The 27011-nt window shown below is 39.3% G+C and overlaps 1 protein-coding gene across 6 annotated transcripts in view; it reads left to right on the top strand.

Annotated features, from left to right (window-relative positions):
• MLLT10 (MLLT10 histone lysine methyltransferase DOT1L cofactor) overlaps positions 1–27011 on the top strand; it is a 109633-nt gene that overhangs the window by 57632 nt on the left and 24990 nt on the right. For all 6 annotated transcript variants that reach the window (XM_080974388.1, XM_080974387.1, XM_080974390.1 and 3 more), the window contains 3 exons: positions 1814–2069; positions 6209–6778; positions 17245–17423. In XM_080974388.1, the coding sequence (XP_080830514.1) occupies positions 1814–2069; positions 6209–6778; positions 17245–17423 (1005 nt within the window). The remainder of the gene's footprint in view (positions 1–1813; positions 2070–6208; positions 6779–17244; positions 17424–27011) is intronic.

Genomic DNA, 27011 nt, shown 5'->3' with positions numbered 1-27011 from the left:
CTTCAGATGGAGGGTGGTATACAAATTTAAACAACAGCAACTTTTAAGTGGACAAAGTCCTTGTTGACACTTAATGAAGTGAAACCATACAGCACTTGTTTCACTGGCCTATGTCTGCCATTTTGAAAAAAATTGTTTGAAGCATTTCCAAAAAATGGCTTTTACAAAAAACAAACCCCATAGTAATTCTGTTGCAGAATTAGGGGTGCAATCTACCCAGATTTAGCACTTTGAACTTCAATTAGAGAGCATTAAGGAGATGTTCAAATCTTTTCCATTAAAATGAATGAAACCTAAGTTTTTAACAGTTGGCTGAATTGTGTTCTGTTTTGGTTTTAAAAAAACAAACCTTTGGCAAGAATTCAAAGGGCTGTGAATGGTGTTTCATGCAAACACACATTTTATTTTCTTTAAAAAAGGCCTGATTTGCACTGCAGCACCTGCTGTCCCTTAAAAAAAAACTGTACTTGAGGGTTGGGGAAGCCTTCTTGAGCAGTAGTTGATATGGTTCAAGGGTGTGCAGCTAGAAGGGAAATATGCAATCCATTTGTGCATATATGGAAGTATTTTAGACATTTTTATAGAGCTCTATAGATCCTGGCCCAAAACTACTAAATTTTTACCGGTAGAAAATCAGCTTGTCTCTGCATTAGTCTTTGATACTTCACCAGCAGTTCTAAACCTTCTTATCTGGAACTAAGTTCTTGAAACTCTTAGGAAACTTCTGAGTAGTCATCCATAGGATTGCACTGTTAGCACTATGATGTTTGAGATAAGCAAAACAATTTTTTATTTTAATTTTTATTGAACAACAAAGACAGACAGTACACATGAAGAGAAAAACAAACATTAACAACAAAATCATATAAGTTAAACGCAAGGAGTTTCCTAATAAAGTCAAAAGAAAAATCAGGAGTGAATGAAATGGATACAGTTATAAGAGGATTGTATAACACAACTTACATTGTACAATGAAGGAAATAGGAAAAAAGAAAAAGGTACTGCCTGTTTATGGACTGCCAAATAAAATTTTTTTTGAAGGGGTTTGAATTTTGAATAATAAGCTTGTGTCATATAAAAATATTTTCTCCAGTTAATTTAAGATTTAATTACTAATTTTTAAATTACAAGCAGCACTGCAGAAAAAATCCATACATGTGTTAATGAATAAGTATAACTATTGGTGTAAGTGTATTTCATTTCATCATATTGTATTTTCTTTTATACGTTGTACAGAAAATTAAAAATTACCTTTCAAATTACAATAGTCTGAACAACCTAAAGGAAAAGAGCTATCTTACAAAAGCTTATATCTGCAAATCTGAGGCAATAAAGATTAACTTACAGAATAGCCTGTTGTTACATGTTGCAAAAGCATACATTTCAGCAGGAACTAGTGTTTGGAAAAATAGCTGACATTTTTTGTATTTAATAAATAGAAGTATCATGATTAAGTGTAAGGGGATGCCAGTATGTGCACTTCTACTAATTGTTGCAATCTGATGCTTGCAAAACTGACAGCTGATATCTTGCTGATATATTAGTAAGTGTATTTTGTTCTTTATACTTCCCTGTCATTTTAAATTTTTTTTTTTAAAACCCACCTTTAAAGTGCTCAGTTATTTTAAGTGGCAGCTTTATAACTTCTTTTAAATACATAGTTAGGTTTAACTTTCTCTATGCTGTTTTAGAATGTTGGGACTCATCTATGTTTCTGAATTGAAATAACATTGTGTGTCTTTTGGAGTACAGTTAATTTATTGTGGTCTAACCGTCTCTCTCAACTTCCTCTTTCCCACTTCAATACTGTTAGACTTACACAAGCACTACCAACAACTCTATGACAGGCTCATTGAAGAGGCTGGAAGATACCGCAGCTCGCTTTACAAATGCAAATTTCCAGGAAGTGTCTGCACATGCTTCAAGTGGTAAAGATGTTTCAGAGGCCAGAGGTTCGGAGAGCAAAGGGAAGAAGTCTGCAGGTCATAATTCAGGTCAGAGGGGAAGAAAGCCTGGTGGTGGAAGGACTCCTGGAGCTCCGGTGTCAGCAGCTTGTACTTTTCAACAAGGTATTATTCAAGAATACTATATAACTTCCATGACTGCCAAGAATTAAATAGGTTAAAAACTTTGCAAATTTAGATGTACTTTTCTATGTATTATATTTGATGAATGCAATAACTGAATTGTATGCTAATTTAGTGGAGAGAAAATGTTTTGGGACAACTAGCAGCAGTAATGCACCTTTTCTTGAAATAGATAAGTACTATTATTGTGAATAGAATATTCCTTTCCAGGAATATTTTTATAGCTATGAAATATAACCATCTGAGGGGATGAACCCTGTTTTTCCAGCTGAGACACAGGCAAATGATTTTGTATTCATACAGTCTTTCAGGTTGTGGATTACATTTAATCAGTCACTACATTTCTTTAGTCTGCACGCAGTAACACTTTTTTTTTAAGCAAACTGCTCATACTACTTACTAAATAATGGACGGTCTATAATCAATGCTTGTTTAAATGGTGATATTTTAATATTTGACACCGTATTTAGCTCACTTCATTCTAGTTATCCTTTCCATATGTTATGATCCACTCTTTTTGCACACAGATACCCTACTGCCACGACAGAAGAATCAGGCAACTATGATTAATACTAACCTCTGAACCATGTTTTTCAAAACCACGATTTCAAATAATTGCTTGAAACCTAGCTGTAACATACAACTAACTATGGTTGTACTATAATGGAGGAGGGAATCTTTTGTGTAGGTGAGAATAAGCAATCCAGACTTGACTTGATTTTCCAACTCATGGTGTGGAGGATCATCTGAACTAAGCCAAAGTCACCCTGGGTCTCTGCTGATGAACCTAAGAGTTCCAGGCCTATCACTCGCCATTCCCTCCTACGAGCAAACAGTTTTTGCAAACTTCCTGTGGTATTTCTTTCTGTTCCTCTTACTTTCACAAAATCGCCCCCTCTTTGGTCTTTGGGAGATGGGGGATAGCTCAGTCAGTAGAGCATGAGACTCAGTCTCAGGCTTGTGGGTTCGAGCCCAACGTTGGGCAAAAGATTATTGCATTGCAGGGAGTTGGACTAGATGATCCTCGTGGTCCCTTCCAACTCTTCATTTCTACAATTCTCCTTCCTCAATTTTCTGTGATGCTATAAAGTAGAAACAGCCCCTTCCATGCCTGTTTTTCCACCCCTGCAGTTATTCAGTATACCTGGGCTTTATTCCAGACAGCTGGTACAGGTGGGAAGCCAAAATACCTTGGCATCTCTTCCAGATTCAAAACAGCCTGTTTGAAAAGTAGTTGTTGCCTGTCCTGGGCTTGTGGGGAAAAGACAATAGATCAAACAGCAGATAACATGCTTGTAGAAGGTCCCAGTTTCCACCCCTGGTATCTCCAGATACACAGGCTTTAGAGCTGGGAAAGACCTTCGCCAGATGCTGCTAGTTAGGGTGGACAATATTGGGTAGACAGTATTAGTCATGATGGACCAAATCGTCTGGCTCTGTATAAGGCAGCTTTTCATAGGTTCAAGTGGGCTAGAAAGGTGAATACCAAGTGTGTGTTAACACATACGAAAATCTAATCCTTCCTAATGGATTTTGCTTATATTATCCACATTATATACAGGACATAAACTGCCTAGTATAAGATATAAATGCAAAACACACGCACATTTCCAGTGCAGTTCTGTGCATGTTTACTCAAAAGTAAGACCCACTATGTTCAAAACAACTTACTCCCAGGTAAGCATGCATAGGATAGTAACCTGAGTGTACTTGAGATAAATATTGATATTTAAGTAGAATAAGAAATACTGTTTGTAATCATGCATAGCTCTCTAAATGAAATGTGAATGTCAGCTTCCTTTGGGGCAGTACAAACAATTTTTCTTCTTTATTCTTCTTACACTTGAGACTATTCCTTTAGATATTGAGCGGGATTACCTTGTGGTGATTTTCTGTTGTAGTTTCTATAATATCTGTCCTCAACTTACATAAACATTACACAGTATGGGAGCATGTTGGAATAAAGACAAAAGGATTAGTGCTCAAACAAGGAAGAAATTAGACATATAAGAAAAGCTCTCTTGGCCATTTTCCTCAGCAAAGTGTCCTAATTTTCTCCTGTTGAATGTCAACCTATATTTTAGAAGTGTATTGGGAACACTTGGCTTCAAATACCCTGATTAGCAGTTACTTACTGGCAGGCTACTTTGCCACTGGGCTAGACAGTTATACCCACTTTCCGGTTTCCCTCCATGCTACCTTAAATATGGGAGCTGGTAGGAAGTGAACAGGGATTAGAGGCTTCCCTCTCTCCTTAATGTACCTGATGTTCTCCTTATGATTCTCCTTTTGTGGGGAGGAGTTAGGAGGAAAATATTGGAGTGCACCTCTGACAAGTGTGTGTCTTAAGTCATTTATGCACCTCTTCTTCTTCTTCTTCTTCTTCTTCTTCTTCTTCTTCTTCTTCTTCTTCTTCTTCTTCTTCTAATTTATACCCCACCTTTCTTTCATCAAGGTGGTAAGGATAGTTTCCCCCTTTCCTTGCAACAACTGTTGAGTTTCTGGGGTGTGGGTGTGCCTCCTAGTGCAGCACTCTACATCACACTAGTTGTCAACCTATCTTATCTTTCCTTTATATGAAGCTGTTTCAAGACACCTAAAAGGGAGGGAATGGTTTGGCAGCTGTGGAATCAGTTTCCATTCTCTTCTGTCATATAACATACAACACATTTCATCATGTTATTCAGAAGCTGTTTATCTTATTGTTTGGCACCTGGAAGCCTTTTTTATTATTTGCATTAAGCTGTTCAGTCACATTATCTTCTGATTTTCTGTAGATTTTGCATTTTACTGTTGTTTTCAGAATCTGGTTTATCTTATTGTTATTTTATTTTTGATTTGTGTATAATTGTATAGTGTAACATGTGCAGTTTTTTATGGTCCTGCCTTTTTACATTTTTCTCTTGGCCTAAGGCCCACCAGCTGCCAACCCCTTTTCGTCCAGCATGGAATTACTGCATGCTGTAATTTTTATTAGTCCAGCATCCTGTTCTCACAGTGGCCAGCCACAGTACCAAAATTAACTGTGCTTAATCTTAGCTGCTTTCTTGCAAGAAACTATGGTTAAGAGTAACCACAGTTTATAGTGGTAAACTCTGGTTAATCTACAATGCAGTCTAAAGTTTCTGAGCTCCTCATAGAGGGGGAAGGGAAAATTATATGAGATTGAGACTTGTTATTGTAATCCTTCAGCTGACTGTAAATTTCTGAGGAGCCAAGTAGGGACTTTGCAAGACCTCTCAGTCACTGATTGAGTCCCAGGATCACAGTTATAATGCTAAACTATGGTTTGTCATGACATCTGAACCACCTCTCTTCACTTTTTACAGTTATGTTCATCAGCCTCTGTACTGAAAGCATTTGACATATATGCAAAGTATTTTAAAAGGCATTCAATACAATGCTCATGTTTATTGTAGGAATATTCTTTTCCTATTGGAAAGCTTTGTGATTAATTTTCAGTTATTTTGAGACTTATTTATTATGGTTTTGCTGAAACTGGTTGAACTAATAATTAGAAGGGGAACATATTGGCCATGTTTGGATTCCATTTTCTGAGAAATGTTTTGTTCATACAGATTTGCCTGCAGTCAGTGCCATCTAGAAAGGGCAAGTCAGAGTGATAGAAACAGGGATAAACTTAGGGCACACTGCCACCCCCCACCCCCCAGTTACCCTGACATCTTTTCTGCCCCTGGGCAGTCGTGGCTGAGAAATTATATTCTAGAGGATTTTCATTGGCACAATATCATAAAACAGTTTCATAAAACAATTTGAACATTGGTGCCAAAGTTGAATTACAGAGTGATAAGAAGCTCTGCTTTGTGATTTGCTTGGGCTTTATCCATTTTATTAGTGCAATCTCAGTCATTACTGTCCAGGCCAGTAAAGAAATGAAGGTTGGCTGGGAATATGAGAACATAACATGTGCTGTAACTTTGCCACTTCCCTGCCCCTTTTAGATGGCACAAAGACCGCAGCAAAACTCTTACAGAACACAAACAGCAAAGCTGCTGTAACTTCTTGTTTGCCAACAAGATACATGTGCTAATTGTATTGCTGTGCTTACACATTTGCCAGTTTATTTTATTTTTAACACTCTTTTTTGTTCTTTTCTCCAGGAAGTTTTTTGGGAACTCCTAGTAGTATAAAGTCATCTTCCGGAAGTTCAGTTCAGTCTCCCCAGGACTTTTTGAGTTTTACAGACTCGGATCTACGTAATGACAGCTATACTCATTCCCAGCAGACATTGTCGACCAAAGATGTACATAAAGGAGAGACTGGAAGCCAGGAAGGGGGTGTGAATTGTTTTACTTCCTTAATTGGTCTTCCTTCAACCTCAACTGTTGCCTCCCAGCCTAATATTTTTGACAGCTCACCTGGAGAGTTGGGTAATTCAAGCCTTACATCAACAGGATACAAGCGTGTTCAGTCCTCTGGGACAGAAGATGAAACTGTAAAGGAAAAGAAGCGGAAAGGAAATAAGCAGTGTAAACATGGGCCTGGTAGGCCAAAAGGAAATAAAAGTCAGGAGAATATTTCCCACCTATCAGTTTGTTCTGCCTCCCCAACATCATCTGTGGCATCTGCTGCAGGAAGTATAACCAGTTCTAATTTGCAAAAATCTCCAACGTTGCTTAGGAATGGAAGTCTACAAAGTCTCAGTGTTGGCTCCTCCCCTGTTGGTTCAGGTAGGCATATGTTTTACTTTAGAAAGCACAAGTTTGAATATATAATATAACATGGAACTTTGGTCTCAATGACCATATACATTCAGTCTAAGTTGATGCCCCCTAAACTGGCTATCTTGAAAATAGAAAAATTAGCACACACCCCCATCACACTATACACATATTTGGAATAATGACTAACAAATATTGAACTTAAAATACTTATAACTAGAAACAAACTGAGGTCTCATCCAATAATGCCTTTTAAGAAAATGTGTGATGACTTCCTTCACTTTGTGTTAATATTCTCAGTGTTTCACAAGGATCCCTGATAGACACATCCAAAGATAATTGTTTTGTTCTGTAATGGCATTTGGCTTTGCTATTAAAGTTTTATTTTTAAAAAAATAAAAGCAAAATTAAAATTTTGCAAATAGTTGAAAAAGTAAAGAAGACATGTGCTTAGTTTTCTTCAGCATCCTTGAATACTGTTTCTGCAGTCACCTTAACAGAGCTAGTAGGTGTCTGTTACAGGTCTCTTTTTCGGTGCTACTAATGTTTAGGCCACTAAAGACCCATTGCAAGAATTCCTAGGATTGACTACCTGAACTTGGCTTTGAATTGAGGGGATTGGAATACCAGGTGCTGTGATATTTTTTTAGGTGTAGAATCCTTAGAAATGTTAGAATTTCAGTGCAAGACTATAAACTAGAAAGCCTTTTTGGAGGCATGACATAATTTCTTAACTGGGTGGGTTTTAGGTATACTTTATAGAGGCATCACAAAAAGACATTTCCTACAGTTTGTGTCCAAATATTTAATCAGTGGTGTTGGATGGAAAAATTTCCACAGTTACATTTTCCCATGGAACACTTTTCAGATTGCATTATTTTCTAAAATTAACTAGCAGTGTAATTAATATGACTATTTGGAGAACTTTTCAGATATTTAAACAGTAAGTAAAATTAATACGACTTTTTAATTTTTATTTAACCGGGTCAGACTTACTTGGTTCAGATACACTTTGATTTAAGATAGATTAATTTTTTATTTTTTATTTTGGATTTCAAGCTTCTTCAGCAAATTCACTCTACTGTTTTTAATAAGAGATTTCCAACAAACCAGGATATATTTTAATGGAAAAAGACTAGGGGAATATAGTAGCAGAAGGTAACAGCTATTTGAATTCCTCTTTCTGGCTTGCAAACAAGCGGATATTTTGTAACTGGGAAACAGCTACCAAAACTGCTGTTATTTTAAGCGTACAGTTTCCTTTACTCTAGAATGAAAGCAGTCAACAGCATTGTGTGGCTTTTTAACAGGCATTATCTTTCCTGGATGTGCTGTTTCTTCCTTAAAATTCCAACCGCTTCCCTGATAATTGCAACTGTAACTTTTAAAGAATGATTTAAATATCCTGTGTATGTGAGTTTGAACTTTCTCTCCAAAACTATTCTTCCTCCAACTCTTTATTTCTTGCCTGTCACACTTTAAAAATGTTTCTACACAGGAAGTCACTGTTGGCTATTCTTGCTTAACAGTTCTTGAAGAACATAGAACTTTAAGGGGGGGGGACCTGAAATTTGTGTGTATTTTAGTTTGGACACATAAAGTAAATTGATGTGGGCAATTTGAAAAGTATGCAGAAAGTACAAGGTCTGTTACACTGCCAGCATCCCCTCCAATTTGTGACAGCCTTGATATTTAAAATTTCTTTATGTATGCGATGTTTAGCACTTTCAGGCAAACCGGCAGGATTGAGCAACAACACAGTGTTGTTACCCCTCTATTATATTTGGAAAAGTTATCATTGGAATATGGTCTTTGGGAGCAGAAAGCCCTTTGTGATATAGCTCGAATCATCAAGTACCTATGCATCAGTTAAGCAGAATCAACACTGCTTTCAAAACAATATACAAGGGGACCTTTAGCTGTCATCTGCACTATATTTTCCATATCTTTTCTAATGAAATATGAAACAGGATGCAATCCACGATATTTGGTCTAATAATTTGATGAATTTGGAAATCAACCATTTGAGGATTTCAGAGATGTTGTATTGTTACATACAGTGGCTATTAGTCATGTTTATATATCTACAGTGGTGCCTCGCAAGACGAAATTAATTCGTTCTGTGAGTTTTTTCGTCCTGCGAGTTTTTTCGTCTTGCGAAGCACGGTTTCCCAAAGTCTTCAAAATCACCAAAGTCTTCAAAAACCTCAAAAAAGGCTACCACACCGCGTGCTATGAGTTGCTCCTCGACGTCACCCTGGGTATTAACGGTTTTAAGAAAAAGGAAACAAACTTGCAAGACGTTTTCGTTTTTTTCGTTTTTCGTCTTGCGAAGCAAGCCCATAGGGAAATTCGTCTTGCGAAGCAACTCAAAAAACGAAAAACTCTTTTGTCTTGCGAGTTTTTCTTCTTGCGAGGCATTCGTCTTGCGAGGTACTACTGTATTTCATCTTGCTTGTCCACTCCTAAATCATGCATACAAGTCTTTGTAGACATGAAACACATGAAACATGAAAGCGGTAAAGGAAATGACATTTGAGAAAATGCAAATAAAAAATGTGGGGATGATCCATAGAGTGCTGAGTGCATCCTAGATGGGAATTACTGTGATGATTGGCACTCCAAAGTTCTATACTGGTCAGAAGGACCTTGTTAGAGATCATAAGAGGTTGGCGTGGAAAGGCCACCTCCAGAAGGCCAACACACAAATGTAGAAGTCCGTGCATGGCTATAAGCACATAAGAGCCTGGTGATTCAAGCCAGTGACCCATCTAGTCCAGCATTCTGTTCTCACAGTAGCCAAACAGATGCTTGTGTGATGTCCTTGAAATAGAAGCAAGTAGGAGAAATACTGCATGCCAACAGCAATTGTATATATAACAACTTGAATTTATGGAGGATAATTTTATCCCTTCTTGTTTTTAGTAGTTTTAAAAATCCTTGTACAGCATCTTGAGTGTGCTAATGTGTTCCATACATGTTTGGTTTTCTGCTACTACAACTTCCACCATCCAAGTTTGTAGGCATGCATGAACTATTTCTAGCGAAACAGCTCTGAATACATTTGTTGGCATAATGATTGAAATTCCTGCATGCCCATTAATGTTTCACAAGAGTAGGCCTTATGTTGTGCACAGACCAGAGTGGAGGCTGGAAATCCAGTTTTGCCTAGCTGTGTTTTCATTGCAGCATCAGTTGTGGGACAGGGTAGGGTGGAGGAGTTTCTGTGGTTTTCAAATATTCCATCTTACTTGCCAGATGTTCCACCCAAAATCCTGCCAGTTGACTAACATGACTAACCTTTGGAACAGGGAATCAGTTCAGGTGATTGCCATTATTTGCTTGCTGGAGCTGATTCTTGAAGAGCTGAGGCTAATGAGGCAGTTAGGATGATAGCGCAAATGCTGTGGTGGAAAACTTGACAAGCAGAGCTTTTCATTGCTGTTAGAGATATCTCATAACCAGGTTAGAAATGTGATCATGGGAGATCCTCAGTAATTCACTGTGGTTATTTGCAAGGCAATTAAGAGATGCTGATATCCTTTCTATCTTTGGCAATACAATGTGTACATCTCTGCTGTTCAACACATCCAGTGCATCCATTGGTAAGCTGATTTGGGTGGGTTGCAGTTTTGTCACCCAAGGATGTGTACAAGATTCTTGGCGTGCTTAGGCCTACCACCTGCTTGCCCTAATAGAGCTCATTTTGGCTGATTAGACTTAGCTTAGGGGTATTACTAAATGGTGCGGTTCAATTAATGTACCCCTAAGGAAATGTGGGAATACTGCCCACATTTTTGTAAGAGAGGATGATAAAACCTTAAATGGATGAGGAAACCTTTTCCTCAATCCCTTAGACCAGAGTTTTCCAAACTTATCATTCTGCGCCCCCTTTCAGTAAAAAAAATACTCAATGCCCCCCTGGAAATCTACCTTTTTAAAATAAACAAACAGAAAGAGGCAGTGACAAATTTGCCTTCTTTTATGTATCTATATTTCTTCCTATGTCCTAGCCCTAGAACATAGTAAAAAAAGATGTTGTAAGTAAGATATCTTGAAGCCTGAAATTATAAATAGGCAGGCAAGCTGCAATCCACTTCCCGGGCCTGGGTGAAGCTGAAAGGGACTCACCCAAGCCCGGGAAAACCCATCACCTCCAGCACATCCACTAGATCCAGGGGAGGCATTGTTGCTATCCCGCAACAGTGTCATTACACAACAGATGTAACGTGACACTGAAGTGTAGTAGAAAATTTTCCGAACTGATGCCTAGAATTGCTGCTAGTCCAGATGGGGTGAATTAATTTACATGTAATCTTCACACTAGGAGATGTTGATGATGGATGGCCCAGTCGTGTAGATGTTTTGCCTGTTCTAAAGGGGAGTCACACTCCCCAACAGGAGCAGTTTTGCAGATTGGATGGCTAGGTGGCATCTGTGTCCAGGTCTACCTTTTCAGCTTCGGCTACTTTGCCACATTTGGGGGAAATAATCTAGCCACTATTATATATGTTCTGGTAACTTCAAACTATTCTAATGTGCTGTGCATGAAGCAGCCACTGCAGCTTTTGAAAAGTTCTGAACTGGCTGAAAACATGGTAGTTGGGGGATAGATACCAGGAATATATTGCATCAGTATTAAAATAATGTCACTTGTTGCCACTTACCTTTTGGGTACTACTTTTTACCTTCAATGCCCTAAACATTTGGGAGCACTTTTCCCATACCATCCGTGCCATAAACTTAGATTGTCTTCTGCTCTAGTGCCCCAGCCATTAGAAGCTAGGTTTATGGGGCTCTCTCAATAGTGGTACCCTCCTTTTGAACTCTCCAAAGAGCAGTCTCTTTTGCTGCTGCCTTGTTGATCTGGGAGACCAAAAGGTGGGATATAAACTTAGTACAAGTCTGTACAGGCAATTGGGTTATGATGTGTCATTTCTTCAGTTTTCTATAAGTACTTCAGTTCCCAGAAATAGTTCTTGCTTAAAGTGTAAATGGCAACTGCCTTTTTGTAAATATTTCTTAAGAAAATAAAAGTTAAGACGCCTTCTTAGGATCAATCATCGTTGAGCATCTGGAATCAATTTACCACAGAACACATTCCTGGTAGCTCATTTGCAAGATAGCAATCAGCCCTTAACTTCAAAAAGCCTGTTTAAAAAGTTGTTGAGGAAGAAAAAACAAAATATGTTGTTTGAGGTTTATAAAGGAAAATTAAGACTCCATATAAAGATGATTTTGGATGCTATATAATATCTCCTGTGATGCTAAACATTGGTATTAAATATTCAAAACTGTGAATGCTCAAGTTTATTCAGACAAGCGTATGTGCAGGGAGAAAAAAATACAAAAGCACCCAAGCTGGTATTTTGAGCAATATTTACATTCACAACAAGCAGAGGAAAATATATTTCAAACAGTGATGTTTGAAGATTCTACTTTGCCTCTTGTTTAAATAATTAATATATTTGAAAACACAACTATTGCCTTCTCCAACCTGGTGCTGTCAATTAATCCCAGCCAGCATTGCCAGCGGGCAGACATAATGGGAGTTTTAGCTCAAAGTATCTGGAGGGCACCAGTTGGGGAAGGCTGTCCAAAACACAATATTGAAGCATGCCACTGTGCAACTTCCATTTAAGATAACTCTGCAAGACTTCAAATAAAATGTATACCTTTTTTTAAGGGGTAATCAACTCTTGGACTAAGACAGGAACTTTTATGTTTTTGTTGCATACACTGCAGCATGATTTGAAAATAAGAGAATATTTTAGTTTGTATTTTCCTTTATCTCATGACCCTCCTTAAAGCAGTCTTCCTTAACCTGATACCCTTGAGACCTTTTGAACTCCATCTCCTGTCATCCCTGACCATTGGCTATGCTGATGAGAGTTGTAGTCCAAAATATGTGGACAGCACCAGGTTGACAAAGGCTGCCTTGAGGTGAAACATCTAGAAGGCGGAGCAATGTAACCAGCTGATCAATTCTCAGTGGGAGGAAAATAATACACCGGGAACCTGAAATATTTCAAAGTTTGGTAATTAAATTCTAGATGTTGTGAACCATATCCTGAAGGTTGGAGGGGCAGGATTTACAGCGTTTAAAACCAACTACTTCCAGAAAAATTTCATTTTATACAACATCATGTTAAATCCAAAAGAATTGCCACCTCACTTAACTGAGCCTAGTTCTTTCTGTTGGATAGTTGGACATTAGTCTTAGGTGCTGTTTCCATAGGTGTCTGGCAGCTTCCTGGTATGTAACTGCATGGTTCCAAAAGTGGTAAGAAATATGGAGGATGCCAAACATCCTGGAACAGAGCTGTCTAAACTGTGTGTCACAACACGTTAGTGTGTTGGCTGCAGTGTATAGGTGTGTCGTGCGAATGCTCTCCATCCTCCTCCTGGGGCTGGAAGGGGGTTAATGTAACCTCTGGTTTGCTAGTAAAACTGAATTACTGTGTCACGAAATAATGCATGTCTAAAAAGAGTGTCACCAACATGAAAAGTTTGGAAAGCTCTGTCCTAAAATAAAGAGGGACTGTGGTAAGTTGCGGAGTGTGTGTGTGTGTGCACGCGCGCAAAAGGGTTGTTTGTGCTTTTCAGGATGTTTCGATTTCTGAAGCCATCCTTGGAAGGAATGCTCTCTCATTCTTTATTAACTCTTTTCACTGAAAGGTAGCTAAAAATGAAGGGTGCTTATTCTCAGGCTTGTAGTACAGCCATCAAAAATGTGTCTATACACACATTCATTGTCTGCATATATAGCCAGTGCTCTTATTCAGCCTCAAGACTAGTGGGGCCTGAGAAAAAGGCATTATCTTAAGGATGCATGGTCAAGGTATTGTATAATTATTGAGATTCACACCAAATTAGGTAGTGTTTGGAAGAAGTAAGTTCCTCCACAGTGACCAGAATTTGTATTCCTGTCCCTTACTTTGGCAGAATCTTCCATTATATACTCATGCTGCCACAAGTTCGGTGTGTCCAGAAATAGCTGTTATGTTGCTCACCTCTGAGTCCACTTTCAGTCCACTTTCCAAGATTGCTATGATGCATTTTTCCTCATTTTTCCACTGCTTCTTCCTCATTTACATCTCCCTGCATGTTCATCAGAAGTAATTTCCCATTAGTAATTTTTAAAGTACTTATTTTCCCCCTCCCAAACATCATTAGTAGTAGTAATGTGATTCTGTAAGTGCTATAAGCCTGGCAAAAGCCTGTAATATTTGAATATATTTGTCTTATTTATTATTAAATTCATATCCCACCTTCCTCCAGTGAGCTCAAGATTATATACAAGGCTCTCTTTTTTCCATTTTATCATCACAACCCCTCTGTGAACTATGTTAGGTTGAGAGGCAGTGAGCTTCTTTTCTGAGTAAGGATTTTAACCCTGGGTTTCTGGGTCCTGGTCTAAGACTTTTAACAAATGCTATGAGAGTAATGTTTTACTTTAATGGTGTTTTGATTTAACAGTGTTAAGTAAGGAATATACAGTAGCTACATTTAATACTGAGAATTTTAATCATGCAAATAGATATGAAGGGGTGTACAAATTTGTTGTGGCAGTTGCTGGTGTCACAAAGTCACTAAGTCAATATGCCCTCAGCCTGCCATGATTTAAAATACACAATGTATGCCTACAGATAAAATAGCTTTTAATAAACATATCAAATATAGAATGATAGGAAGTAAAACCTGGTGCAACATAATAATAAAGGCAAAACCTTCTTTGAAGGTTTATGGATATCAATAAAATATGCATATTGCTGAATGGAAAGTTATTGTAGGAAAACAATCCATGACTTATATAACATTTCTCAGATATGTTTTCTAATACTATCATTTCATTCATAAAATAAGCAATATGATTGAATGCACTCAGGAAGCCTTTAAAAAAATCAATATAATAGCTGTTAGAAAACCCTTTTTACAGGTAAGTGATCAGAGCAATAGCAGCAGAGAGATGTATTCTTCTTCATTGAAACCCACATCTATACATATATTCTTTTGTGTGTGTATTAAAACAATTTTAACATGGAGTTCTTTTTCTCCAAACTCAAAAGCTGTCTTGTAGTTTATGAATACTGTAGAGGATGGTAAGTTATATTAGAATGTTCTCCGCAGGTTCATTTATCACAAAAGGTAGTCTTTTGTGCAAAATTCTGATTGAAGGTCTGTATGTTCTATTGATTGGATGAAATCCAAGGTTATAGTGAGTCAATTGTTCAGTACCTCAGTGAAAACTTTGTAGATGCCTGCAGGAGGCTGATAGGTCAATAGTTCCTCAGGTTCCTTTTATTACAGTTTTTGTGTGTAGCAAAATGAAAATAGTGTTATTCTACTACTAACACTTTTTTCTCTTTAATTATTTTTGTGACTGGCTTTCCTAGATTCCATTCATAGCTGTGCAGTACGGAGGTATACCTCAAGCTGCCTTACACTTTTGACCAGCTATTATTTAAAAAAAATACATGGAAAGATATTTAGTCTTAAACATTATTCCTTAGTTCATTATGCAATCCAAGGTTGCACCCCAATGGCATTCAGAGAGCTAAAAGTCAACTATTTTAATTAGGCGCTAGTTAGTGTGTCCCTGAAATGTTCTGAATATTGGTTCTGGCCTTTTGATTATGTATTTATAGCTAGTAGGGAAGAAGTGGCAATTTAGAATTCTAGGGTAGAAAGGGACCTCAACAATTCATTTCATCTAATGTCGTCCTGCTGATACAGGAAACCCACTACTATAGCATCCCTGATAGGTTGCCATCAGCTTTCTGCTTAAAAACCTTCTAACAAAGAAGAATTCACGATTTTTCAGGCAATCTGTTCTACTGTTTAACAGCTGTATTTTTGTTGATTGAAACAATCATTCTTCCAAATGTTTGTCTAAATTCTTTCTCCTGAAATTTGAATCCATTGCTTAAGATCCCACCATCTCGAGCAACAGAAAACAAAATGGTTGTTTCATCTGCATGATGCTGCTTAATAGTCTTCAGGTTAAACATGCACATCCTTCAACCTTGCCTCATAAAATCTCCAGCCTCTCTCCATCTTTCTCATCCTTCTTTGAACACATTCCAGTTTGTCAGTGTTCTTTTAAACTGCAGTATCGAGAACTGGACACAGGAGAAGTATAAGCAAAGCAGAATAGAGTAGTACCTTTTTTGCAATCTGGACACTATACTTCTCTAGTTGCAACCTAGAATTCCATTTGCTATTTGTGCTATCACATCATACTGCTGACTTATATGTAGCATGTGGTATACTAAAATCACTAGATCACTTCCACATGTAAGGTTATCAAACCCAGTGTCATCCAGGGAATCAACATCAGTAAGAGAAAATCTTACTGAAATAAGGTTTCCTAAAGTCTTGGGTGCACATCTGACTAGGTTAAGCTTTCTCTTTCCTCAGTATCATGAATACCAAGATGTTGTGGTCACTTACACTTTCTGCTGTTTCACCTCAGCAGCCCAACAAGTTCTTATGGTTGATGAATATCAGGTGCATGGTAGCTGGTCCCCGTATTTCTTCTTTTACTTTGTGGAAGATAAACTTTTCAACAAGATAGGTCAGGAATTTGTTAGACCTTTAAATCTAAGCAATGTTCACCTTCCAACAGATATCTACAGAGTTGGAATCTTCCATTACAGTGGTACCTCGGGTTACATACGCTTCAGGTTACAGACTCCGCTAACCCAGAAATATTACCTTGGGTTAAGAACTTTGCTTCAGGATGAGGACAGAAATCGTGCTCTGGCAGCGCGGCGGCAGCAGGAGGCCCCATTAGCTAAAGTGATGCTTCAGGTTAAGAACGGACCTCTGGAACGAATTAAGTACGTAATCAGAGGTACCACTGTACTACCATCTCTCCCCTCTTTGAGAATGTGGTAGGTAATCTGATCTAGGAAGGTGTCATCCTTGTTTTCTACCTAAGTTTTTGTACCAATCTTCCACAATGATATTGGGTTGTATTGAATGTAGTGCTAAGAACAACAGTTCAACACTGCAAAGATTTCTCATTGTGCAATGGAACATTCTCCTCCTCTCCTTGCTGTCCAAGCAGCTTGACCAATTGCCGGTACATTTTAGAATCTAAAAGCTAGACTTTTAAGTTTCTGACCAACCCGTTATAGGAAGAGTTAAGGCTAACCTATGTGGGTGATAATTATTACACAATGTAGCAATTTATGACTGTTTAAATAATTGTCCTTTTAACCTTAAAATATTTTCCAGGTTATAGTTATAATCCTCAAGCCAAACAAACCAAAAAACCCTACCCTACCTGCAAACAGGTGTAAATTTATTTGAGCCACTTCACAATAGGTTTGTTCTTGTTTCATATGTCTTTTAATGAACTCCTTGTTTTTATATAAAATGCAATAGAGGGCCTTCTTTAGATCCAACTAATGTAGTACTAATTTGGTTCATGAATCCAGAAAGACGTTTGTACGTGTGCTTTCTTTCAGGCATTTATAGCAGCAATGATGTAGCAGTGTCCTTTCCAAACACAGTGTCTGGCTCAGGATCTAGCACTCCTGTTTCCAGTTCACATTTACCTCAGCAGTCTTCTGGTCACGTACAACAAGTGGGAACTTTGTCTCCATCTTCTACACCTTCTGTAACTACAACTGTTGCTACAACTCAGGTAGGTTGGCTTTTTTATTGGTGAGATATTCTGCCACGACAAATGAGCTATATTGGCTGTTTGTATTTCGGTTAACTAAATACAAATATTTGAACAATATAATATGTTAAGTCTTAAAATCCTTGGATATTTTATGTATAAAGGCAGGATAAAAATACTTTAATAACTAACCTTCTCATATTTGTGACTTTCCGTTAGCTTCTCTTCACTTGTTTCATAAAACTTCTGCAAATAGTATTCAGAGCGTCTGCACACTGTAGTTTCAATATTAGCATTACGACAGATTTCCACCCCCCCCCCCGTTGTGCCAGTGTTTGCCTTCCAAAGCTAATCCTTTCAATAAGTGCCTTATAAGATCTCCGTTGAAGGTAGACATTATAATTGGGTTATAACTAAGGCTGCAATCCAAACCCCCTTTATTCCTGGCTGGGGGTGGTAGTGGTTTGGATTGGGCAGAAGTGTTCCTCCATCTAGTCATGCTGGCTTTTGCCTGCGTGGTAAAGTCAGCATCACTTTGCCAGACTGGAACTGCTTGTTTTGTTTGCCAGGTGGGCAGAAATGTTGGCGGTGGGATCCCCACTAGCAGCAGCCAGTGGAAAGGCCCAGAATGTACCTGGGGAGCAGCTGAACTAGCCTGGGATCTGCTGGATATGCCTAAGCCAGCGCCACTGCCATCATGTGACAGCATCAGACTCAGTTTAGGCCTGATCTCCCACACCTTCTGCCCTGGCCAGCAGGGTTGTCAATGTGGGTTGCTGCTTCTCTGCCAGAGTTTAGATTGCCCCCAGAGTCAGCATACACAATGATGAAGATGTATGCTGTGCCTAAAACATAAAAGGCAGTCTTTTAAAAAGCTTGGGTCATTTAAAAAACAACAACCATCCATTGTGAGGGAATATAAAAAGTTTTAAATTCAGCACCAAAGGGGTTAATTAAAGAGAGTTCCCTTTAACAAAACACTTCTTCTAGGCTCCACAGGTGAAATAAATACAGGAACAAAAACCCTTCTACTAAAATGTCTTTAGGACTGTAAATTGAGGGCTTAAAAGAAAAGTACTCTGCTTTGACTAAGAATAATCATATTGGGAGGAGGTAATATAAATATAAGAACAAATTTAAAAATAGATCAATATCACAAGTGACACAAAAAACCCCAAACCAATTTAATGTAAAAGCAACAAGTTATCAGTGCAATTTGCATTGTTTGGTTGTGGTTTTTCACCCCCTAGGCTCACACACAAGCTTCTTCCCCTCTCTGATTTGAGCCCTTTTCTGCTCTTAAGGCTCCTTGTGTGGGAATGAATAGTTGAGAAATGGGGGCATGTTTCCAAGCTCTGCCCCTTGAACATGTCAGCTCAATACGGGAGGTTGAGGGTGATTGGCTGAAGCAAGAGTTCTAAACCACCCAGGAAGACTCCACAAGTATGGAGGTGCAATATTGGGGGCAGGGCTCCACAGCACAGTCCTACTATATATTCATTGACACATGAAGAGTTTGAACACCAAAGTCGGGTATCTTTCTCCTTCACTTATTGGTTTCAGAATTGGAAGCTCACTTCAAATAATGGAACCTGATCTTTCTTACTTCCTCCTGGTTCCTGGCATAGTTCTTCCTTGAACCCTTCTTCCTCATTGGGATCTGCCTCGGGTGCCAAAATGTCTTGGGCTGCCCCTGTATTCAGTTGTGTTTAGAACATACCGTATTTTTCGTTCTATAGGGCGCACTGGCCCATAGGACGCACCTCGTTTTTTTGGGGGGGGAAATGAATAAAAAAAATTATTCCCCCCCCCACCGCCGCGGCTGCCGCCTCAAGCCTCGCGTGCTTCGGGCTGCAGGCTACCGCCCCAAGCCTCGCGCGCTCGGCGGGACCTCCCACCGGGCGCGCTCGGCTTGCAGACACTCGCCTAAAGCACGGGGAGCCCTCCGGAGGGCTCCCCGTGCTTCGGGCGACAGGCTGCCGCCCCAAGCCTCGCGCGCTCGGCGGGACCTCCTGCCGGGCACGCGAGGCTTGCAGACACTCACCCGAAGCACGGGGAGCCCTCTGGAGGGCTCCCCGTGCTTCGGGCGACAGGCTGCCGCCCCAAGCCTCGCGCGCTCGGCGGGACCTCCTGCCGGGCGCGCGAGGCTTGCAGACACTCGCCCGAAGCACGGGGAGCCCTCCGGAGGGCTCCCCGTGCTTCGGGCGACAGGCTGCCGCCCGAAGCCTCGCGCGCTCGGCGGGACCTCCTGCCGGGCACGCAAGGCTTGCGGACACTCGCCGGGGCTGCAGGCTGCTGCCTGCAAGCCTTGTGAGCCCGCGGGAACTCCCACCGGGCTTGCGAGGCTTGCGGATAGCTTCCTGAAGCCTGGAGAGCGAGAGGGGTCGGTGCGCACCGATGCCTCTTGCTCTCCAGGCTTCAGCGAAAGCCTGCATTCGCTCCATAGGATGCACACACATTTCCCCTTCATTTTTGGAGGGGAAAAAGTGCGTCCTATGGAGCGGAAAATACGGTACTTTTTAGGAGAAGGAGCTAGCCTTGATTATTTATGATTCATTTTGGAGTTCAACCTCCAAATAATAACATAATTCCTTGTGAAGGCACAAATTTTATAACAAAGTTTCTCTTGCTAACTCCAGCTGAAAGGAGAACCTCAGCTAGTAGCACCAAAGCCTGCTTATCATCTCATTGTAAATTTTGCCAGAAGAATAAGAAAATGGGCAACATTCTGGTATTTCTGCTAGGTGAAAGACAACATGAGAAAAGGGGATGGAGCTTCACCTGCTTACCCTTTAGTACCTTACCCTTTTGGTACTGGATTGGATGAAATGCTTACTGTGTTCTATCATAATTGCCGTCCTGGCAGTGCTTTTTGTGCCTAAAACATAAAAACGCAGTCTTTTAAAAAGCTTGGGGCATTTAAAAAAAACCCACCATCCATTGTGAGGGAATATAAAAAGTTTTAAATTCAGCACCAAAGGGGTTAATTAAAGAGAGTTTCCTTTAACAAAACACTTCTTCCAGGCCCCCACAGGTGAAATAAATACAGGTACAAAAACCCTTCTACTAAAATAGCTATTCTGGTAATTGCTGCAGTTGCTGTTAATACAGAGATCTGCAAGATTCCTTAAGCAGTTATGTGTAAGTAAAAAGTTGTTTCTTTTCCTCATTCAGTTTGAAGTTTCATTTTTATCCTTCTCTGCAATTGAGTTTTTTTCTTATAGCTGTTGCAGTATACAGATGCTTCCAATGATATGATTTCTGCCTTTGCAAGCATGTGTGTCATGGTTTCATAGGGCTGTTCTTTCTGGTAGTCATATATATAATGAAAAACTTTGTTTGTTATTTATGTGCTAACAGGCATAATCTTTGGAAAGGTATTCATAAATTTTTAATCTCATTATGCCATATAAAAGAAGATGCAGCTGAGAGAGTAGATGCTAAATAGTTTGTAGGCTTGCTTAACAAATAGGTTATATAACACCAAGCCCTATATTATTTGGTATTGTGCTTATACTTATTGCTTCAGTTTGGCATTTGTGCTGTACTTTACTGGTTATTGCTGTATCACTTTGCCACACAATTCCAAATGTGGATATTGCCAGTCATAATTACTTTTATGGGGGTCCCACCTGTCCTTCCTGATCTATTACTATGATATCTGATGTGGTGTCCATACATTCAGTAGCTATTTGATAAGGTATTTATGTGAGTGTAAAAAATGGTTGGGATACATTATTCTTTTTATTTAAAAATTCTGACTATTTTTGATTAGCACAATGATACCATTTAAAGCAATGTTTCTCAAACATTTATCGTCTGGGCTACACTTTCAGAATAAAAATTTGATTGCGCCACACCAAAAATTTTAAAGTGTAAAACAATGCAGCTACATAAGAACATTAATCCTTCCCAAAACATAATTATAAACAATACTCCTACCTTAACTTGATGAGAGGTTTGAACTTGCTTTCGTTGGCTAATCTCATTTATATTAGCTTTAATTTGAGACAAACTCTCATCTCATCAGCACAAATGAAATGTTTAAATGTTTCTTTGATTGTCCTTGAATCTTCCCGCCACACTTGCCATTCTCTCCTGCCACATTAGTATGGTGCACCACACCTTTTGAGAACCATCAATTTAGAGAACTCTAAATCTTGTTTTGCAGCTACTTTTTTATTGGTAGCTGCAAAAAGTTAACAGCAAGGTGTTGCAAAAATGGGGGTGTATGTGTGACACAAGAATAGTTTAACTTTGTCTGGTTTAATGCACTAGCAGAGAAATTGAAGTTTTCAGATGGCCAGACTGCGAAGACAATTTTGTGGGCAAGTGGTATGGTTTTACTGAATGGTTGAAAGGACCAAATACCCATAACACCTTTCTCCAAACATGGTATGCTATGGGATGGTATATTGGAATGAAGTGAAAGCCTGAAAGGGTATATTATCTGTAGCCATCTATCAAATCTGAATGTATAACATATCACATGCTGTACTACTGCTTTAAAAAAAGCACAACCCCATAAAAAACCACATGATACAATAAGTACAGAGAATTGGTAGCAGTTTTCTTGCCAATCTAATCCACATTGCTCCAGAAGGCTGGAAAAAGAAAGTGCCTGTCCTACCCTAGCTAGCTTTGAACAGATGCAGGTGACTTGAAGGAACCCACCACACTTGTGCAAAATTATTGGAGGCTGGTCAGAATTCAAGCGCTTGAATGGAAAGCTGAGCCCTATTCACCCATGTCTTCACTTTTCCTAGTCATTCCAACCAAAAAGTCCTCCTCATTTGTAGATACTTTAAAGCAGACTTCCCTAATGTGGTATCCCACAAATGTTTTGAACCACAGCAGCCCTGCTGACTAGGCCTGATAAGGTCTAGACCAAAACATGGAAGATGGCACCAGGCTGGGGAAGGCTGACCTGAAGAATACCGACCCTCAGTACAGACCCTTGTGGAGCCACACAGTTTATCTCCATCTGACAACTCTCAATTTACTCTTTGGTTTTCCTGTCATTTTAACAGTTCCCAATATAAATTTTTTATATAACAGAATCTAATTTAATCCATAGCTGCTAAGCTTTATGTGTCTGGCAAAGAACGTGGTCAGAAACAGAATATATACCATACATACCTCTGTCTGCCAAAACCTAAACTTTTAAGGAACATGTTCTGGTTAAAGGTATGTTGATGTTCTTTCAGCATGGCTGCTTTTCCACATCCTTAATTCTCTTTATAAAAATCTTTCTTACCGTTTCAAGACAGATGATTGGTCAATTTGTTCATATTAAGTAATTCTGGAAATCTTCTAACTACATAGTACAAAAGCTGACTCTAAATATGCTGGTTTTCTGAATAGTTGAAAACTTACAACTACATTAGAGAATGCAATTGAGGCTTGGATGACTACTGTGATATATTACTCAAGAAAAATGAATTGGGTTTGATATTTTTTAATATTTTGTAATAAAGATGCAACAAATTTATTGTTTTGCTATAATTTCTTCCCTTACAACTTTGCCAGTTACCAGTTTTACTGTTTTTCTGGCCAGCTTCTGATGTACCGTATTTTTTGCCCTATAGGACGCACTTTTCCCCCTCCAAAAATGAAGGGGAAATCTGTGTGCGTCCTATGGGGCGAATACAGGCTTTCGCTGAAGCTTGGAGAGCGAGAGGGGTCTGTGCGCACCGACCCCTCTCGCTCTCCAGGCTTCAGGAAGCTATCAGCAAGCATGGGGAGCCTGCGGGAGTTCCCGCAGGGCTCCCCGCGCTGCGGATAGCAGCCTGCCGCCCGGCGCGCGAGGCGCCCTGAAGCAGAGCGCCCCTCACGCCGGGCAGATATCCGCAGCGTGGGGAGCCCTGCCGGAGTTCCTGTAGGGCTCCCCGCGCTGCGGATAGCAGCCTGCTGCACGGAGCGCGGGGTGCGTTGAAGCAGAGCGCCCCGCGCTTCGGGCAGACATCGGCCAGCCCCCCAAGCTCGGGGGACAGCGGGGAGGCGCAGCGCTGTTCCCCGACCTGGTTTTGGGGGGGAAATAAAGTAAAAAAAATTTTCCTTTATTTCCCCCCAAAAAAACTAGGTGCGTCCTATGGGACGGAGCGTCCTATGGGACGAAAAATACGGTACTTAAATAATATTCATTGTGTAAATAAATAGTATATAAAGAGCAACATAGCATTCAGTACCTTATGCTGAAATAGTCAGATAGTTAGAAGGAGACAGCATGTGTAGTTATAGTAAGTCATAGACTTACATGTAACAAATGTGTGCTCCCCTTTGGGCTTGTTTCCATAACCTAGTAAAATAAAATGTGTCTGCAAGGTGGCATTCCTGTACCTACTTACCTGTCAGTAATCTCCATTAAACTAAATGAGTACTCCTGAGTAGACAGGTACAGAATGTACTCCTGAGTAGGCTTCTCATTGGCTTGGTTGAAAACATTCAGAATACTTGCATTGCCTATTATGTTCTCAAAACTTTTAACGTTATTGTTGAAGACAAGTAAAACATATCTGGGAGACAAGTAAAGCATGCCTGCAATATTTTTCCTGAAAGGAGTGATAGAGCAGCAGTGTCATTTAGCTTATTTAAGTTGTTAATGGTTTATGGCTGTGTGCAGCAGCTTCATGCACAAGTGTATAGGAGAATCGTATGTCAGGCCCTGAACTTTGTCCTGAGTTCCTGTGTGCTTCTGAAAAGTGTTATTTGTATCATTCTGCAGTGACCCCCTCTGGCTGGCAGGCATAAAAGCAGCCATATCTAATTCACTTTCTCTCCCCCCTCCCCTTAATGTAAGGATCCTAAAACAGAAACATCATATTTTTGACTTCCTTCAGAAATAATATTTTCACTTAGTGGTGTTTATATTTGAGTAAAAGTTTCAGAATGTAGAAAGATTTCCATTACAGTGTTGTCTTGTTTTTCTTTAAAATGGCATTTGAATAGTTTTTATCAAATACTAGACAAAACTAAGCAAAATCCTATTTCGTTGTCATTATGACTGGGGACTTTGGGGTGGAAGAGAAGAATTTACTGCCAGAGGGAAAATTCCACACAACATGTGACTCTACTAGAAGAACAAAGGAATCATAGTTGCTCATAGTGGTAGTATTTTGCCCAATTAAAATCTTTACTTTTTAATAAACTGATTTCAGTAATGCAGGCCTCCTGTATAAATACGGTTTAGCAAGGTTGACAGACAGTTGCATGATTTTGTGCACACTGCTGCATGCTGAGACAACTGCTTCAATGTTTCAGTCCAGCAGTAAATGCTTTCTGCCTTGGAGCTGAAGCTTATTTAGTTGGGCTTATCTGGTGCTGCTGTAGCAACCATCAGTCTCCAGGCAACTGAGGCACATTGACCTCTTCGATGAACTGAGTGTAGCACTACTTCAGTTTAGCTTCCTGAGACAATAGTAATGGCAGTGAATGTGAAAAATGGTTTTTTGTGTGCGTGTTTTGGTAAGAGCCTACTTTGCGATGAAAAGATGTCAAAATACTTCCGTGAATTTTGATATAACTTTGGAAAGATTGTGTGCAAAACCTTTCACAGGAGTGGCCAAAGTTCACTGATAGTGCAAACCCCTTATATAAATATACTGTGAATTTTGAGCATTTTTGTACAGAACAGTGTTTGAAATTGACTAGTGTGCATTATGGGGCAATTGACTATGTTGTGTTAGGCTTTTTTAGTAATATGCCATGCCATTGCCTGACTATAATCTTGCTTGATTGCTTGCTTAAAAAATGTACACCAGTGATTATCTGACTTCGCCAAAGTTCTTGCTGGAGAGTGAGCGGTATTGTAATAGCAGTGTCTTCACAGTATATGCGTTTGGCTGGAGGACAGAAAGCTTTGAAGCCGCATTCAACATAAAGTTGTATCTCCACTTGATCCTAGACATACTCTCCTGTTCTGTTTGGGTTTTCAATAATCAGAGGGCTAGTATCTGGCAGGTATCTTTTGTCTTTTAACAGTAAATATTAAAAATGTTGGAAAAAAGGTATCAGATAATTTAGAAGACAAGTTAAGCTATTTTGTAGCTAATGATTAGATAGTACTGATTAGAGCACTTTACATCTAGTGACTTATGGCTAGATGTGGCTTATATTATAAGTAACTACAGTGGTACCTCGGTTTATGAACTTAGTCCGTTTCAGAAGTCCGTTCTTAAACCAGAGGCTTTCCCTAATGAGGCCTCCCGCCACCGGTGCCCTTCCACCGTTTGGATTCCGTTCTTAGACTGAGGTAAAGTTTTCAAACCAAGACACTATTTCCGGTTTTGCAGAGTTTGTAAACCAAATCGTTCTTAAACCAGACTGTTCTTAAACCGAAGTATCACTGTATATGGCTACATGTTGTTTTCTGTGGGAAATACAGAGTGTTCTTAAAATGGACATCAGCTTTCCCTCTTTTTTGATAGTTATTTAACATTACTGAAAATTTAAATAAGATTGATTTGTCTGTATAAAGCAGAGGAGATTGTAGCCCTCCAGGTGTTGCTGGACTACAACTTGCATCATCCCACCTATTGACCACACTGCCTGGGGCTGATGGGAGTCCCAACATCTGGAGGACCACAGATTGTTCATCCCTGCTATAGCTATGATTTAACAGCAAATTGCCCCTTGTAAACCCTGTGTAAAATGAACAGCACTTGTCAAAAAAATCATAAATACCAACAGGATATCAGACATTTTTTGAGTGTTTTTGTTGAAACAACTTCCACTAGAAGAGGGAACAAAAATTGCACTTGTCATCTTAGAGAGGCGAAGGATCTCCAATTAAAATTACAGTGGTTAAGTTTTTTAAAGTGCATCTATATGGAGAATATATTTCCATTTTAGCTTCGGCAAAAATATATTTGATAATCTTTGTATCCCCTTTTCCAAATTCCGTTAAAAAAGAATTAAAAAAGAAAAGAAAATATTTCCGGTTTGAAGCAAATAGTGATGCTGTTCTTCATTTAATTTTAAGGTATGGAAATAATTGTGACCCTCAACAATTATTAACAAAAAAATTAATTTGCAAGAGGGGTATTTATTAGATATAAACTGATTTTACAAAGCAGCTTTGGAATTGGTGGCTCAGGCCTTTCTTGTTGTCCTATCATGAATGAAGGAGAGTTCAGTAATGGTTTAAGTACAATTAAATCCCTCCCCCTTCTTTATGGAAACTCAACTGTGGGCATTTCAGCATTAGCCTAAACAATGGTTTTGAATATGTTAAGCCCCTAACAATTAGAGTGAAGTTTGGGGCATTGAATAATGTCGGAATGATGCAATTGAACCTGACAGCTTCAACAGTCAGCCTACTCATGGGACCTGAAAGTTGTTCACACTTGGTTTCATCTCTCATCACACGCTGAGTATTAAAACCTTAGTCGTGGGGAGCTTAGACAGGAATGGGGGCTGTATCAGAAAATACTAAATATCCTAAAAGTTGAGGTGACTGGGTGCTTGTGCTTGATTTTTAAGACTATAGGGGTTCTGTCATATTTACAAAAAAGTGTTCTGCCAGGTTTTATTCTAACATATTGATTTTCTTAAAATTTAAGGACACATCATGTGGTATTTGCTAGTTATAGAAATAACTACTAATAAAAT

The sequence above is a fragment of the Podarcis pityusensis genome (genome assembly GCF_964106645.2).
Source record: "Podarcis pityusensis genome assembly, chromosome: 12".
Taxonomy (NCBI): domain Eukaryota; kingdom Metazoa; phylum Chordata; class Lepidosauria; order Squamata; family Lacertidae; genus Podarcis; species Podarcis pityusensis.
This window is presented reverse-complemented; position numbering and strand designations above follow the sequence as displayed.